Source organism: Apus apus, chromosome 4, assembly GCF_020740795.1.
Source record: "Apus apus isolate bApuApu2 chromosome 4, bApuApu2.pri.cur, whole genome shotgun sequence".
Lineage (NCBI taxonomy): Eukaryota > Metazoa > Chordata > Aves > Apodiformes > Apodidae > Apus > Apus apus.
This window is the reverse complement of record NC_067285.1, coordinates 90,189,687-90,207,866: the sequence shown is the minus strand read 5'-3', so window position 1 is coordinate 90,207,866 and position 18,180 is coordinate 90,189,687. Positions and strand designations below refer to the sequence as shown.

The 18,180-nt window shown below is 36.0% G+C and overlaps 1 protein-coding gene across 3 annotated transcripts in view; it reads right to left on the bottom strand.

Moving 5' to 3' along the window:
• ATP8A1 (ATPase phospholipid transporting 8A1) overlaps positions 1-18,180 on the bottom strand; it is a 118,225-nt gene that overhangs the window by 92,003 nt on the left and 8,042 nt on the right. For 2 of the 3 annotated variants that reach the window (XM_051617430.1, XM_051617431.1), the window contains exons 2-7: positions 16,531-16,645; positions 14,606-14,705; positions 10,785-10,883; positions 7,120-7,165; positions 5,023-5,063; positions 4,034-4,107 (exon numbers count right to left, since the gene is read on the bottom strand). In XM_051617430.1, the coding sequence (XP_051473390.1) occupies positions 4,034-4,107; positions 5,023-5,063; positions 7,120-7,165; positions 10,785-10,883; positions 14,606-14,705; positions 16,531-16,645 (475 nt within the window). Of the gene's footprint in view, positions 1-1,434; positions 1,509-4,033; positions 4,108-5,022; positions 5,064-7,119; positions 7,166-10,784; positions 10,884-14,605; positions 14,706-16,530; positions 16,646-18,180 lie in introns of all 3 variants that reach the window. The other variant, XM_051617432.1, reaches the window with a different exon arrangement.

The window sequence follows — 18,180 nt, the reverse complement described above, 5'->3', positions numbered from 1 at the left end:
TACAGTCAGAAGTAGTTTAGACATGAAAGTTTTCTTGTGAAGGGTTTTCTTATGAAAAACATGTAAATTATGGATAACATAATATAGTTTTTGAAATATATGTCCTCTATGCAATCTAAAAAGCTTATTTGGAAATTAAAAGTTAATACTTGAATAGTTCATCTGTTTAATGCATTTAAGTTTTTCAGCACATTTTTTGATGCGTAACACAGCAGTGATTTTATATTTAAAATATTTTAGAACCATTCTAGAACTGTTAACTAGGAAAACAGAGATACAGAAGGACAACATTACTTTTCTGAAAGTAGACAGTAAACAAAACAGGTCTAACAAATCAGGATTTCTGAATTACTCTAGTCAGCTCCCATTTTCTGGACTTGAGAGTAGAGCACCTACTACTAGAAGGTCTGATCCTGTAAAGGACCAATTGAGTCATAAAACCATTTACAACTTAAAAAGAGTAAGGGTTTACTCTCTACAGCATTTTACAGTGGCTACTGGTAAGTGACTTAGTTTTAGAATGTTTGCAGGATAAAGTAAGTTATTCTAAACACATTTTTGTAAAGCAAAAACGTTAAAATGTGATAACTCAGTATCAATAATTGCTTACAGACTAGCATTTTTTTCTTGGCAAACTTTTCAAAAAATGTACTTAATTCTATTTACATTGTTTGGATGGAATCTTCTGTATAAGATGTTATTATAGTTTCAAAATTTTTATTAGTTAATAATAAAAAACAAACTATATTTTTGAGAAGCACTTTTAAAACAGACTAAGGCAGCAAAGACATTTCAAGTGAGACACATGCTTAATAGAAATTACTGTAGCAGACAGCAGTGACCTCCAAAGTTACAGTTAGATCAAGGCAGGCCCATTGATTTGTTAGGGAAAAATAAAGTGCAGTAACAGTGCAGACAACAGCATAAAGGTGACTTGTCTAAGAAACATGCATTTTATCACAATACACAAGAACAGCGCTGCTTTTGCCATCGCATGCAGCAGAGATTGCACAACATCCAAGTTTGTGCAGAGGGTCCTCTACCAGTCCTACCAACAATAAACTATTCTTTGCTGAAAATACTGGGTTGGTATGAACACGTATATTCTTCTAATTTGTTCTACAGAATCAAACATATATTTAACCTGATGTTATTGTGTATTTATTTGATGGCAACTTGTCTGACAAAATTTTATGGGGATAGTGTAAAAACAAAGAGAACTGAAGCAAATTTTCATTTCTTGGAGTGTTATAATGTATTTACACTTTGATGATTTGTTCTTTTACCTTCCAAACCCTTTCTATTTTATAAATGTGTGGGTTTTGTCAAAGAAAGGTGAACAGCAAAGCAAAGACTATCAGCATGGCAGTGTTCTTCATATTTGGTATATGAGGACCCACATACACATATCCTGTGCAACTAGTTTATTCTAACCTTGATGACAGACTGATGAGATCAGCTGGGAGATGTTCCCCATTGGTCACTTTCACTACTTCCCCTACTGCAACCTACACATCCCAGTTTGAAAATGATTAGAACAGAAAAGTAAGTGACAGGGGAAAAACAAAACAAAACAAAACAAATAGACAAAGACAAAAAGACAGAATTTGAAATTATTATACAAACAATACATGTTAATTAAAATGTCTGATGACAATTTTTTTTCAAAATCTATTTTAATCAGGTCAAAAAGAAAAGCTAGAATATTTTAATTTTTACTCAAATGGACTGTTTAATTGTATAGTAAAAATAAAAAAGCTGTTATGCTTATTTCTCAGCTGAAGAAGTTTCTAGCCACTCAATACATTAATTATAAAAAAAAAAAAGGCCACAAAAAAAGATTTTCCACCAACTTTTCTGAAAAGTCAGGTGAAAGGAACTTTGTTACATTTTCTTTGTTTCAGCTTTGTAAATTTCAGTTTACACTGAACTAGCAAGAACCAAAGAGAATTAAATCTCAAAGGTCTGTGTCCTTCCACTACTGTATAGTTTCCTAAAACAATGAAGATGATCTTACTCTCTGGAAACTGCTACTGTTGGTAAAAAGAGTAAAATATTACTCTTTTGAATTGAAACCAAGCCCACAGGCCTACATTCCTATGGAAACCTAAAATGTAATTGCGCATCAATAAACACCTGGTAAGTCTTACTGGAAAGTCTTACTGGACAATGCATGGGTACTTGGGAATGAGAGGAGAGCACATGCTGGTAGAATTAAGGGTGATGTAGCAGCACAGGATTCTTTCCTGTAAGGAAGGCTACTACAGGACCCCAATAATAAAACAAGTAAGGAAATTTTAGTTGGAAGAAATGCCTAAACTGGGCCCAGAAAAGCCATCACAATTCTGAGACCCATTTGCAAAGTGGATTCTAGAAGAAAACCTGACAGGAAAATTCAAGGTGAGTAATGATCATAGCTAGGGCAGCTTGTTCTAACAAGGGCAGTAAAATGATGTTAAACCAAGAGGTAACGTTTCGGTTAAGTCCAGTAGTACCTGACTATGATTGCAATTTATCGGCACATGATGTAGGATTCCTTTTGGGGGTCACAGGGCTTGGAAAGTAGGCTACGCAGGCAGTCGGCATTTTCCTGTGTATAAACTACAACTAGAGAACACTGCAATGCAAGTGTCCTCCAGATCTAAAAGGACAAAAGAATGAAGGCAAAGGCTCAAATTTAGGAGCTTGTTTAGGAAGATTATGAAGAAGCTGCTCTGAGAGGATGTAATCAGTTTTGCTTGTGAAACACACGGGTTATAAGCTATTACTTAGGCCAACAGAACAACAGCTTTTGCTGCATGGTGTATTGCCTATGAAGATGTTGGTGGAAAAGCACCAATAAAATTTATAAACACTTCTTGAAGAGCAGCAGTAAAAGGTTTATAGAGGATACTCAGTACAAAACCAGCTGAGGTTATCACAAACATTAGTACTGAAGACAGACTGTGGGCAAAAATTACAGTATTATCTGGCAACTACTTTACATTTGGTAATAATTGTATGGAAGAGTTTTAGAAAAAGCTATAATTGATTTTGAGATATAATAGATGATGTAATAAACAATGTACCAGTCTACAGCAGTTTGACGCAGAAACACATAAGGACCTAAGCTTATTAATTGTATATATGAGTGGATTCATGAGCTTCAGTGGGATCATAGAGGGTTTATACCTAATCCATAATAATACACATTACAATAATGCTTTTGCCTGTACCAGAAAAGAATATGGAAACTGTGTTTTAAACAAAGTAATATATAAAAATATAATTGATCATTTAAAAATAATCTTCATTTAACAAACCTCTTAGAATATGTTCTCTATTGACCTGATCAAATAGATGTTGAAAAATGTGCATCTTCCACGTAAGATGTGGATTTCTTAAACAAAACTGTCCAAGGAAATGATGATAAACAACCTCTGATTGTCAATGTAAAGAGTCACAGCATTACATGCTATAAATTAAGTCTTGCTTTCAGTGCTTAAGTTATTAATAATATATATAAGAAAATTAAATGAATGTTGAGCTCGCTAAGATAGTGCTAATTTCATAGGTCACATCTCATGTTTTGTTTCTTTTCATTGTTTTGTTTGTTTGTTTTTGCTGATTCAGCTTACAAACTGGTGGCTGTACCCATTAAAAACATTTTTGTTCCCTGTAATAAATCAATTTTGAGTTATTTATAGGATGAAATTTGTTAAGTACATATCAAAAGGCCAACCTGGTTAAATACAGCACTTGAAGCCCAGTTTTCAGAGAATCAGCTTTTTTTGTATTATATCCAACAACAAAACAACATACTAAGGTTTTCCTAGGGGTAACTTGAATGCCAGTGTAGTTTTAAGACTGCAACTGTCAGAGTTTAAAGAAACACCGCCTGAAACAAAAAGTGCTCAAATGAACGAAAGACTACACTTCAGAATAGCAGCATTTTTGTTTATTCCTTATTTCCTTGGAGCAATCACAAATAAATAAATAAATGCAGGGTAGAGAAACCAGCCTCTACACTATAAGCATCAGTGGGCATCTCTACCTTGATGAGAGCAGTACAGTGTCAGCAGGTATATACTCTTTGCCTTTTATTATAACTATATCTCCAACATCTACCTGAAAGAAAACTGGGAATTGGTTAATTGTCTCAAACAAAATATGTTATCCCTTTCTCTTAAACATATTAAATATTTACCTGCTGATTTGCTAGAAAGACTGTTAAAAACTCACACTTAAGAGAGGCCTGCATGTATTAGGTACTCAAAGGTCACTGGAATTCTTTGAAATCTGTTCTTTAGTATGCATAATCCTGACTGTCTTTATGCAGTTCTTTAGTTTTGCTACTTACTGTAAAATATTTTCTGAAGACTGGAGTTAAGTTAAAGAATGAATGCTCTCTGAGATTACAGTTTGTTCCATCACACTATACATCTTATCCTTGCTTCTCCAAATGTATACAGCAATTTCATCTGAACCTTGCCTACAAATTCCTGAGGGTGAAATTTTATCCAAGCTTTCAGGCATGGAAACCAATAAAACTAAGGGACTAGATAGATGCCATAACATCTAGTACATGAACAGTCCCTCCCTAACACCTCCATAACAGTCTTTAAAGTTCTTATGGTTTAAGCCAAAGAAGTTCAGCAAATACAGGAAGTTACTGACTTCCAGAAAGAAGTTTCTGCCTCAGCACACCAAATAATACAAGTAACTGTATAATTTTGCCATATGTAAATACTACCAAGTAAATCACAGAATCATAAACTGGTTTGGATCATCATATTATTCAAGTTATTTTTCACTGAACTTAAAGCCCACCATTTAATGGCATTTTTGCCTGACTTACGCCATCAAAACTGCATAGACTTAAAAGTACCTTTTAAGAGACAAGTATTAAGAAACAAATTAAAACACAAAGATTATATATATCCCATCATACCAGTTAATTCTTACCAAGGACAATTATTTGGAGAACTAAAGCAAATATTAAACCTGCATCACGCTCTAAAAGTCATCAACATAAACACACACCTTTTCCCAGTGGACAATCTCCCACGCACCGTTACGTAGTACTAAAAGGAAAAAAGAACAAAGAAAGAACAAAGTACAATCTAACTGTAGTATACAGGTATCTGTCAGATTCATTATGAAAAGCCACACAGACACAGTCACCTACACAACATTTCACACCATGCCCTGTTTCTATAATTTCAGGTAGAGAATTTCAATTATACAGCACATATTCTGTTTAACAGTTTTTGTACCATAGACTCTTATTTCAAAGTCAGTCTGAACATTTTACAGGGTTTGAGAATCAATTAAGGCTAACTGAGATGCAGATGGTCCTTATGGTACAGACCAACAAAGAGAAACCCATACACAGAATCTATCCATGCATGTGTCACTACGTTAACAATTTTGCATGTTTAAAAGACAGCCAAAGCTGGATCTGGAAACATAACACACTATGCATATCACTACACTTCATAAATTAAAACAAAGTAAGAGAGTACCATACTAATTAACTTTTAAATTATTGCTTTGACAATAGACTACACTTGACAATACATTTAAACATTGTTTTGAAAGTACGCTGGGATTGATGGTGTACTCATGTGAATCCTGCATTAGCTTAAAAGAATAGTTTCTCAGTGCTAGCAATATTTTATGTATGCTCATTACACTTTCAACTTCCAAGATGCTCTTTTGTATGCATGGAGCATTCAGGAATTTTAGGAACAGTTCAAGTGCCTAATGAGAGGTAACCAAGGAGAAGAGGTAGGTAAGACAGTAAAACAAGTCTTTAATTAATTTAAAACTTTGTACACTCTGGGCAAAATAAATAAATAAAAATGATAACGCACTTCAACATTCACTGCCACCTAAACCTGTTGGTTGCAATCTCGAAAACTATGGATGCTTGATTAAAGAATTTTGGATGTCTACATCAAGCTTTCCTTTGGTTTTTATGTATAAATAAGAGGTTCTTTGTTTCTCCAGGCTTGTTCTCTGTAGAACTCTATTCATAGTGCTCTCAGTCAACAGATTTGTCTCCCTGACCTAATATCTCCTTACCTCCTACTGACCTACATGGTCAGTAGATTCATAAGTTTTCTTCCCCTCTCTGTTCTCCACACGTTTTATGATAAACTTTAAGATTTATGTATAATTTAGGTAGGCTTTAAAGTTCTTGTTTTTAAATACAGTAATTAGCAGTAATAACCAATTCTGATTATCTTCATTCAATGACTACATACCTCCCTTAAAAACTTAATGTTATGTTTGTTATTTATTTAACAGAGAGTACATGTAAGGATCTCCTCTTTGTGGTATTTTTCATACTTTCTGCAATTAAATTAATATGACACTCATTCCTCCTCCTGATTATATACAAAAGAGGCCTACTTCAGAACAGGTGACATGAAAAGTTACAGAACAGCAAGGTAGGAACTTAAACTTGGACTTCCTACCCAACAAGTGTGTTTAGGACCTATTAGCTAACATCTCCAGCTTTCTGAGCTAAAATAATTCTCTGATTTAATACTACTTCTTTTCTGCCTTCAAAATTTCCAAAAAAAATCACATTCCAAAGTTTTGATTTATCTCTAACCAAACCATAACATGTATTTTGTATTTGAAAATTACAAAAACAAAACACAAAACAAAAAAACCCTCAATTTTTATTCAGAGTTCTAAAGCAGCCTAGAAAGATAGTTCCATTTTACGACTTCTCCTTCCAACTGCAGAGTTTTTTAAAATCCAATTATTCAAGATTTCCTGGTTGAAAAAAAAAATGTTTGTGCACTTAGAAATGTACAGACTTTTCATTACAATCTAGGCCCAGTAAATACAGCATTAATATTCATCTTTTAACAAGCATCACTTTTATGTTAGAAGTTTCTTAGGAACCCCATAAACTTAATCTAGAACCTATTCCATTTTGTGGGGCTTACGTGACTGCAAATCATAATTTCAACTGTTCAGATTTCAAATTTTGAAGTAAACTGCATAAGCAATTTCCCACTCCGTTACCTGTCAACAGTTCAGATTACATTGCTACCACTTGCAAAACATTAAAAAAGCAACCCCTCCCAAACCACAATTAGTAGACTCAAAAAAGTTTCCTACCTTGTGTTTGCTTCTTGTTCACTGCATTATCAGCTTTATGCCTTTTCTAAATTGAAAATGTACAATAGTTAAAAACACAATAAAGTTTTCACACTTAAGATAAAAAACACATTACTACCCTCCTACTTATCAATTCAATAAACCGATTTTAAACAGGGCTATGAATTACTTGTGTAGTGATGATCATGAGCAAAGTCGGACCCAGTCCCAGGTTAACCATCTTGTACTAAAATACCCTCTCAAGTGGGCAATCACTATCTAAACAAGTTCCTTACATAAGGAAGCATTCCATCCATATGGTATTTGTGTACCATAACTTTGCCCATTCTTGGAACTGCAAGATGATTCTACACAGAACCATTCTCTGTAAAGGTATCTCATACAGATCTGAAGTCAAGCAATGACCATGTAAACATATGACTTAATTTCCATGTAAGTACCTGCAGACTTCAGCAACAGTAACAAAGACAGATAAACAAAAATAAACAAACCTCTCAATCTTAAGCAGGGTCCCTCAGTTTTAATATAGCTGTGAGAAACCTTTTGATAGAAATCTTTTGATGCAGCTACTAACCACCAGCTTTTTCAAGGTACAATAAAAATCATCTTGGACACTATGAGCTTAAACACAGTATTAAAGAGTAATGAAAACAGTTCTTCCTGAGCAGGACCATGATTTGGAAAATTAATTTAAATAGAAATAACTGTTTTAGGTAAGTCTTTCGAATGGAGCTACAGAACTCATGCATTTGAAATACAAAGAAAATCAGAAACAAACTTGTTAAGAGTTCCTCTTATCACTTTGCAAAGACTAAGTTAATACTTTTTATAGATATTCACAGATTATCGGTAGATTTTCTTTCAAAAAGATGGCCAATTTCACAGATAAATAACCTTTGATTAATGGGGAAACAAAATAACTTGACCAAAGCACGTGTTTTTTTATCAACAGGGAGAGCCTTCCCCAGCTTGAGAAGTAAATTTACTATCAGTTGCTTTCTGAGCTATGATCAGGAAAAACCATTGCAAACAGCTGTTAATCTAGCACTGCCTGTCACAAGTTTTCCTGGCATTTCTGAAGCATAGATGCAAAACACATTATGTCCATGAATAATCTCTTCAGCTAACATCTTCTGCTTCTTGAGATTTCACTCTGAAAAAAAGAAACACTTCTTTCTTGAGCTAGAAGTATTATTTTTATAAGTATATTTCTTCCTATCAATATATAAGGTTCCCATCCTAAAGCCAATTAATATTGCTTTAATGTTAGATGAAGAGAATGATTCCTGGACATCTTAGATATCTCACTGTGTAAAGAAACTACGACAAAATGAAAATTAAAAGTATAAGGGAAAACACACTGAATATTTTACTATGCAGCAAGTGATAAGCTTTCCCAGCAGAAAATGTACAGCTGTCAGTCAGCCAAATATTCCTGCACAATACAACCAGCATTACATTTCATACCTGTTTGACTAACAAAACCAAAGCCAGTTGTTTTATTTGGACTCTAGTCTGTGAAACTCAGCTGTGCGAGTGAGAAATTAATGAAGTTACCATCAGCTACATATACATGCACACACAGCCTTTAAATTGCAGCTAAATTCTCCCATTCAGCTCCTTCATCTCATTCAGTTTCAACTAACAGCAGGAATTAACTACACGCTACGACAATGTGAACTTAACAAGAAGAAAAATAGTATTTGAATTTCCTTTAGGTATCTCTGTAGTATTTGGTAATGAGAACCTTACTGTTTTAGCTGATACATGCAAAACACAATAAATCTGTTCCCTGTCTTCCCTGCCTCCCATGCCAAACTGTACACTTTGAGTTGAAAAGAGGAAATGGAAGAAATTAATTACATAAAAGCAAGTGGATGAGAAAAATTTTAAAAGGACACTCTGTACAGTAGCCTCAGTTTTATATTTGCCTAGACACTGACAGATGGTTTAAGTCTGTAAGCATTAACAGCAGAACAGTTAAAAATATCTGAAAGAACGTGAATTCATTTTATGGCTTTTTAAAAGGGGATTTGTTTATGTAAGGAGAAAGCAAAAAAGACATTTAAGAAGAAACTGACTATTGGGCAGCAAATACTAGAAAAGCAAAATAGATTAGAGACATTTAATGGAAACATCATTGTCTCTTGAAGGACCACCCAACTCTGTGGCCCAGGAGCTTCATACAGCCCAAGGGGACAAAATATCTTGCCTATTATCCATTCACTAAGGTAACTGAGCAGAAGATGGAGTTCACTGCATCAGTTGAAAAAGCAGCATGTGACCAGCCACCTTCCATTTTAGAGCTTCTTTGCAGCTCACCACTCTTACACTTGATCATGTTCCTGTACATTCCTTGTAATCCTGTTCAAACACAATACATCTGATGCTTTGAGGAAGCTTACTATTTGTGTGCAGGGAAAGACTATGCTAACTGCAACCCTTTCCAAAACTCAAGAGAACAGCTCACAATATAAAACAATGAGAACACTACTCCTGTAGTAACATGCATTGTCTGCCATATGATGACATTTCTAACCTATTGCTCTCCACATAAGATATCTGCAGAACTCAAACAGAAAAAGAGCAGATGAAGAAATTCGCAGCATCTAGACTGATTTGGTAAATCATCAAGACTAACTACTTAGATACAAAAGACATCCACTAAAAGACTCAACTACGTCATGCAAATTAGAGAGACAGGTTCTACCATACACTTCAGAGAAGAGCAAGCAGGAAGGTACTCAGAAAATCCCAGCCTCTTTTTTATGAAGTGAAACACAGCCTGAAATTCCTTTCCCTACCCACAAAATATAAGTCAGAATGGACACTTCCAAGCCATGACAATATCCCAGCTTATAATAATCACACAGCTCATAATAGTCACATAATAATTCCAGTAGCAAATTAAAAGACACTTGCTAGAAAGGTCCAGGAATTATTTGGTTTTGAAACCAAAACTCTATCCACTTTCAGGTAAGGAGGACAAGTGAAGATGCTTGACACTGTGCAGCCTCCTAGGTCCTCAACTGAGTTCCTGAGGGCTAATGTATTTTTTTAAAGGCACCTCAAATAAAGATGTAAAATAAAAAGGATCATGAGAAGATTTTTTTAATTCTACCTTCTTCATTGTGACTAAAGCCACAAGATCTCACAGTTTTTCTATAAAATGTTACTCTAGTATCTCACCAGTATGATTAGTGGGAATAAAGAATTCTACTCCCACTCACGCAGGAAGAAAAAACATTTTATTTCTAACCAAATAAATATTTAAAGGTTATTCGGTTTTAAAACAGATTCCACCTGAGATGAATTCAGCATCTTCCAATCTTCTTTTAGCAGACCACTGTTTGAGAAAATTGCCAATATTCTGAACTTGTCTTTGGTTCCAGTTCACACTTTAAAAATGTGCTTGCACTTCATCACTGTGAACTGCTTGACTAGAAACAATGTATATAATAAACACAACAGTATGTACAGCAAACACACTTACAAATCGTAACACCATAGTCTAAAGATCTCATATTCTGAAGCAAGTAGCTTAAGAAGCTTTCAAAAGCATCCAGAAGGCAAGAATGGTTCAAGACAGAATTATTCAACAATATATTTGTAGTATCTATGAAAACTTGAAAGCTATTTACAAAATATTGTTATTAAATACTTACAATATCCTCTATTATCTCCTTCACTGCAGCTACAGCTAAAATAAACAGGAGAGGGACCAATGTTGTGTAACGACCTGTTGGTGATACATCTGGTATTTGCTATTAAAAAAAAATAAATAATAAAATTTGTTTGCATTGTCAGTTCAAAACATTTTTATTAAAAGAAGCAGTATTTTCTGTACAAATACAGACAAGGCAACTGGATTAACATTTAGATAAGGTGCTTATTAATCCCAAGCGAGGTTACTGTCTTCAATTCAAAAGCAGCTGATACAGTAAAACAACATTTGAATTTTAAAGAGCGTAGCATTCAGTAGTTACTTTCAGAAGTTTTATAACCTGCAGAATATTTACCTTACTCTTCTGAGTTTCAAATTAAACTAAAATATATATTTTAAAAATACAATTATTTCTTTCAGTTTAGATTTTTGTTGCAGTGGGCACAAGTTCAAGGCATTTTTACTTCCTTACAGTTTTAATCTCTGAGATATTTTGTATCATACTAGTTTTTAACTGACAAATTTAAAATAGCTGCTTTCTGCCAGACTGTTGCAAGAAAAACATTTTTGCCAAGCAGGTACGACCACAGATCATGGAACAAATGTGTATGCAAAGTAAATGCTGAGAAGATGCTGCTACTTATGTGATATACATGGATGTTTGTGCACAATTATAATTTTATTTATACCGATGAGATTTTTTAATGGCAAAATTAAAAAATGAGAGGATTGCTACCTTAAGAGAGAGGCAGTGTAGACCATATCACTACAATGAGATCTTTGCAAGAAAAGAGTACACTAGTAAGTGATGTCTCAACATAGTTAGAAGACATCCCCAATTTATCATAAAACATTCTGAAAAACAGCCAATGCTATTTATGAATTACACATTTCTTTTTGCTACCCCTCCACTGTACTTCTGAAAGAAAACAGAATGTTATAAATACCTACCCTGTGTTTCTTTGAGTAAGACCAACATACAACTATTTTCCAGGTTACTCTAGAACACATTTTCCAAGCAATTATGTGGAAACCAGACAGAAAGTTATTGTTGGGCAAGTGCCTTTGTGTTGGCTACAAAGGAAAGGGATCTATCACTTCTTCAGCTATTCCTACTCTTTCATTCTTCCCTACATGTATGCCCAAACTCCCTCATTCCAATCACACATTATTTTCCAGGCTAAATATGAAAGCAAAAGGGGCACCAGCCCCTACTCTGGGTCCACTACTCCATATTTTTTAGTTCTGCCAGTGTGGTCTCACCGTTAACGTGATGGGAGATAGAATCATAGAACTATTCAGGTTGGAAGAGACCCTTGGGATCACTGAGTCCAACCATCATCCCTACTCTACAAAGTTCTCCCCTAAACCATACCCACCAACACCACATCCAAACAATCCTTAAACACATCCAGGGATGGTGACTCAACCACCTCCCTGGGCAGCCTATTCCACTGTCTAACCAGTCTTTCTGTGAAATTTTTTTTCCTAATGTCCAGTCTAAACCTCCCCTGTTGCAGCTTGAAGCCATTACCTCTTGTTCTGTCGCTAATTACCTGTGAAAAGAGACCACCACCAACCTCTCTACAATGACCTTTCAGGTAGTTGTAGAGACTGATGTGGTCTCCCCTCAGCCTCCTCTTTCTACAACTAAACATTCCCAGCTCATTAAAGTGTTCTTCATAAGATTTATTCTCTAGGCCCTTCACCAGTTTCGTTGCCCAACTCTCTACTTGCTCCAGCACCTCGATATCTCTCTTGAATTGAGGTGCCCAAAACTGGATGTAATACTCCAGGTGTGGCCTCACCAGTGCTGAGTACAGGGGGGATAGTGGGCTTGTAAGTCCTAAAATTCCACTTCCTAACATTCCACTTCCTGCACCCTAAACACCTACCTGTCAGCCTCTCAGCCAGTCATGCCAAGCCTCAAACAGCTTCTGAGACCTCAAACTCTGTGTCGCTAGTTTGACAGTAGTACTAGAAGAAAATGCTGCCGAACCCCTGGATTAGGCTGAGATGCCAGATGAGTCAAAGGGATGTTTATTTCGAAGCCACAGGTTTGCAGGCAGACAACTTAATGAAAACCTAAACTTCAGGTTTTTTCCCTCTAGGAAACAGTGTAAGCTGTGCAGATGTATCCTAAGAAACTGCTCCAAACAGTTATAGAAGCAAAGAAACCTGAGTAAATACAGAGGAATCAACTTTCACTTGCTGAAACATCAGAAATGAGGGAAGAAAAAGTTCACATGGCAGAGTATGTGCCATAATTTCAGTAATTTTTATTTGGTATGTCAATTCCTAACACAATGACCTCCACAACGGACAAAACTATACATTCTAAAAAATGGACTAGAAATTATGCAAAACATGTATTTTTATCTTGGAATGTATCAGGAAGACTGTGGCCAGCAGGTCGAGGGAGATCATCCTCCCTCTTTATTCTGCCCTAGTGAGGCCACATCTGGAATACTCTGTTCAGTTCTGGGCTCCCCAGTTCAAGAGAGACAGTGAAGTACTACAGACTCCGGCAGAGGGCAACAAAGAAGATTGAAGCATCTCTTATGAGGACAGGTTGAGAGAGATGGGACTCTTTAGCTTGGAGGAGAAGGCTGAGAGGAGACCTTATTAATGCCTATAAATATCTAAAGGGAGAATGTTAAGGAGGATGGAGTTGGGCTCTTTTCAGTAGTGCCCAGCAATAGGGCAAGGGACAATGGGCATAAACTGGAACACAGGAAGTTTCCTCTGAACATCAGGGAAAACTTCTGCATGGTGAGGGTGACAGCACTGAAACAGGCTGCCCAAGGTGGGGTTATGGAGTCTTCTTTCTCTGAAAACATTCAAGACCCACCTGGATGCAATCCTGAGTAATGTGCTCTAGGCAATCCTGCTTTAGCAGGGAGGTCAGACTAGATCTCTAGAGGTTCCTTCCAACTCCAATGATTCTGTGAGTATCAAGTATGATTGGAATACAGAACTAGACAATGGTACTTATCACTGTACCTGCCCACAGCTGAATTTTTATTAATCATCCACTGTTGCATTCATAGAACATTAGTCAAAAACCCCACAATCTGCTTTATCAACTTGAACTACTGCAAAATTCAAGGATTCTGATATACCTGCAAAACATTATGTACTATTTCAAAAAGGTCTCAGCTGGGTCACAGATAGCCCTTTACAAACATACTGAATGAAGCTACAGTGGTGGTATACAAGAGACTGCGTGCTTTCCTCCTAACAAGCACAATTAGCCATCTGGGATGTGGGAAATAGCTGCTGTAGTACTGGACTCCACTGTTTTAGTTTTTGTGTGTGTTTTGTTTTCTTTTTTTTTTTTCATCTAGGCTCAGCATTGGTCCTCACCAGCGTTACTCTAAGGATACATAATCATTCCTCCTCAGCTGCAACTCCTGGCCCTCCAAACAAACTACAGGATTACAGTTCATACAGTTCAATTTTCTAGGCAGTACCCTCCATTACAAGAAATGCCAACTACAGGTAACATTTTTCTGCGTTTGCCAGATATTTTTAAATGGGATTTTCCCAACATAACACTCTTTTTCACCTGACAATATTTCAGCTATATGTGACCAGTTTTACAGAAAAAAAAAAGCATGCACTGTGTTGTCTCCAAGGAGTAAAAAAACTATTCAACCAAAGACTTATTAAAGGTACATCTACACAATACCGCTATTCTGTGAGGCTAATGAGCTCAGAAAGGAACAGTACACCAACCTCAGCATCTCTGCAAAACACTGCCTATGGTACAAATGCTCTCTCAAGAAATTTCGAACATTAACATATTATTGTTGATCTTACCTGAAGTAATGCAATAAAAAGAAAAAATGCATTAGCAGCTCTTCTGAACTGGGAATAAAGGAACCTTGGCAGGAATGTGATTATGTTGTACTTTGCAGTGCTGAGAGAAAGAGACAAAAACACGTACTGTTATTACAGTAAAAAAATTCTTCAAATGTATTCCTTCCCTCTCAGTTACAGAAGCTTTCAAATAAAAGGGAACCTTTTGTGATTTTTGTGCTGTCAAGCGGATTCATTTTGACTAAATGGGAAACTGAAAGATTTCTGCAGGGACAGTCCTTTAGATACCTGCCCATGAACCAGCTAACCCAGGCAAGCACCCGTCACCCACAAAAAACTGTAGTGACCCTCCATGTTGAGGCAAGAAGTTCCTGTATCACCTCTGCCTGCTCTGTGGAAAGCAGTCAAGCCCTGCTGCCACTCAGTTCCAGGCAAGAAGGAGTGGGGAAAAAATAAAGAGAAGGTAGCAGTCAGGCAGCACCATCTCAGTCAAGGGTAGGGCAGGCCCCCGGCCTGCAGCTCTGTGGCCCAGAGGAGAGCCCTGCCCTGCAGGCTGTGGCACACGCTGGGCAGGTAACTCTGCACAATGACTCCAGTTCAGACAAAATTATTTGGGAAAGAGGTATAACAAGCATTAATGAGGAGTGTACTAAATTAGTACTGAAAAGCTGTGGAGCTCCTACATATATAGCATGAGTTTGTAGGATTCAATGCAAAAGAATGAACAACAGGATCTACTGAATTGAAATGGTGCATTTAAGAAATAATAAAAACAAGAAAATCCATTAAAAGATAAAACCCTATGCCCTTCACTGAATGGAAAGTTCACTTTTTTTATTTTAAACTGATAAATATCGGATATTAAGTGTAGTTTTGCTAGGCTGGAAGAAGAAAATACATCTTATCCCAGCGTAATAATCTCTTCTACACCATTGTGACACAACATTGGTGCTCCCAGCTCTTAAGAAGGGACTGCTACCATCTAAGGTCCTAAAACAGTAACAGTGAAAATAATAATGTAAAAAACTTACATACAAGAAACTTATAAGAATATTTAACTACTTTTAAAGTTAGTAATATTCACTTTGACTTTGCATAAGACAATTTAAAGGGGGAGTGAGTGTATTCTGAAAAAAAAATTTCAACATTGTCAAGAAACAAATAAAAAGACAGAGAAGACAAGTTGTATACACAAACAAAAAGTATTCTAAAGTTTTTTAAATCCATGGAAAAACCCCACAATATAATTCTCAATGTCTATAAAATTCATGCATATTGTCAAAGTTCCCTTCAGAAAACACACCTACAGGGTGTACCTGGACAGGGGTATCTTTGCCCTTTATTTACTTTCAATTTTAACAACAGTACCGAGGATGTTACCACATCTAAGCATAGGTTATTTATAAGTATTCATGTATTACTTCCAGAAAAGCAAAAAAACCCCTCAACATAAACCATCAGCAGAGTCCTAAAGCCTGAACTTGAAATTCAAAACTAGTTTCATAAACAACCATGGCATCATTATAGCTGGCTGACCGAAAAAGACAGTTTCCAAAGCAAAAACAATGCCATGGTCAAATGAAGTACATCTGCACTGTCATCCAGCTACCAGAAATACATTCAAAGATGAACTGAACTTCAGCTGAACTACAAATCCGTACTCTTGGAACATGCTAATGGCGCACTTGTAAACAATCTGTACCTTCCTCATCCTGTTCTTAAAAATTTGGAAGGTCAGGTTTGTAATTGGAACAGCTCTGCTGCTCTCCACATTTCACTTCCTTTACCTCTCCAGAGCCTGAAACTGTAGTTAGTGGTCAGAGGAAATGACAGAAGCAGAATAAACAGAATGCATTCTTAATTTTTGCTATACAACACGCAATGTTCTGAAATTAAATATCTATTAAAAATGCAGTACTTAATACCTGACATGATTATTGCAGAATTTGGTTAGTTGGGGCTGGTTGATGAATATAGTTCTCAGTTCCTCTTGATCAGCTAGAGAAGTTTTCTCTGAAACATCATCTGTTTTCTCATAGCCTGTAAAAACACAGCATAGTTTTCCATATAATTAAATTTTTATATACACATACACAAGACTTAAGGCACATCATGAAAAAAAAGACATCTATTATGAACGTGAACTCAATGCATTTGCATTTCTCACAAGCAATGGTCATTTAAAAACTGAAGTAGCATAGAGTCAAGATACTTCATAAAACTATGAATGAATTACTGTAAAATGTACTGAATTAGTAAGTACACTTAAAAACCTTGTGCCACTTCATGGCACTATGAAATGTGTAGCTGCATTTGAACCGAGAAAGTGAACATAAAAAAATTTAAGAAAAATAAAAATCCCAACCCCAAAAAAGTCAATGTCATCCATCTCTCCCAACTGAGTTATCTTCACTAGAAAATCTGCAAAACTGTAGAAATTACTTTCAGTAGTGAGGTAAATAAATATTTGAAAAGGAACATACCAAGAGACATATATTAACTCTAACATAAGGAAAAAACAAGAAGTTCAAGAATATACCAGTAATACACATTATTCTTGGCAACATGTAATGAAAAATACAGTTATCTGATAGATAAGCATTAAAAATCAGAAGATCTTTATACAGATCATTCAACAGTTTCATATTTTGCATACAAAAATTTAACATTTGTCATTGCCAAATGTAAAGAAAAATCAATTATTTAAAGGGACATTTCCTATAACCTTTATACAATTCATTCCATACTGCCTAAGTTTTGTCCTGCACCACAGCTGCCCAATATACATGTAACACAGTTTCCCTTGTGCTTCTTTTAAACTAATGTTACAAATACCCACACTTGCAGTAGAGTAACAATGTAGACTTCACAAAAGAACACAAACAGGTAAATTTCTTACAAAAACTTTGTGAAAATGTAACCATTAATTTCAACAGCAGTTCAACCAAGAGGATGTCCAAACAACGAAATGAAATACAAAGAGCGTGTGTCTAGCATAGCTATCTTAAATAAAAATTGCTAATTCTACTTATTTGCACAAATCACCTATTCTGAGAAACACTAATAGAAAATTGTCACAATTAAAACTAAGCAAAACAGAAAACTGATGCAAGCTACCCTACAGTGAGATCAATTTATATTCTCTCAGTCCTTAGGAACACCCCTGTCCCTGCTCCCCCACGCTATCAAGACCTTGCAGTGATAACCAAAAGTGGCCTAACAGTGGGACCTCCCAGCTTCCTCTGCACACTCAGGAATGCATCTGATCAGAACTCATGTACTCCCCGTATCAGTGTTCCCTAACCTGGTCCTCCTCCACTGAGCGAAGTCCTTCTTACTTCAGACTTTCCAACTGATGTGATATTATCAGCAGAGACTGAAATGGAGAAGGCACTATCTGCTGCCTTCTCTTAAGCATCCTTTGTCTCTAGGTCCTATGCCCCATTCAGCAGGCAGGCCTACATTTCCCATAGTAATCATCTTACTGCCGTTAAATCTGAAGGAGAACAAGAAGGGCTTGTACAAGCCCCTTGCAAGATGAAACCCCACATGGACTTTGGCTTTGCTAGCTAAAC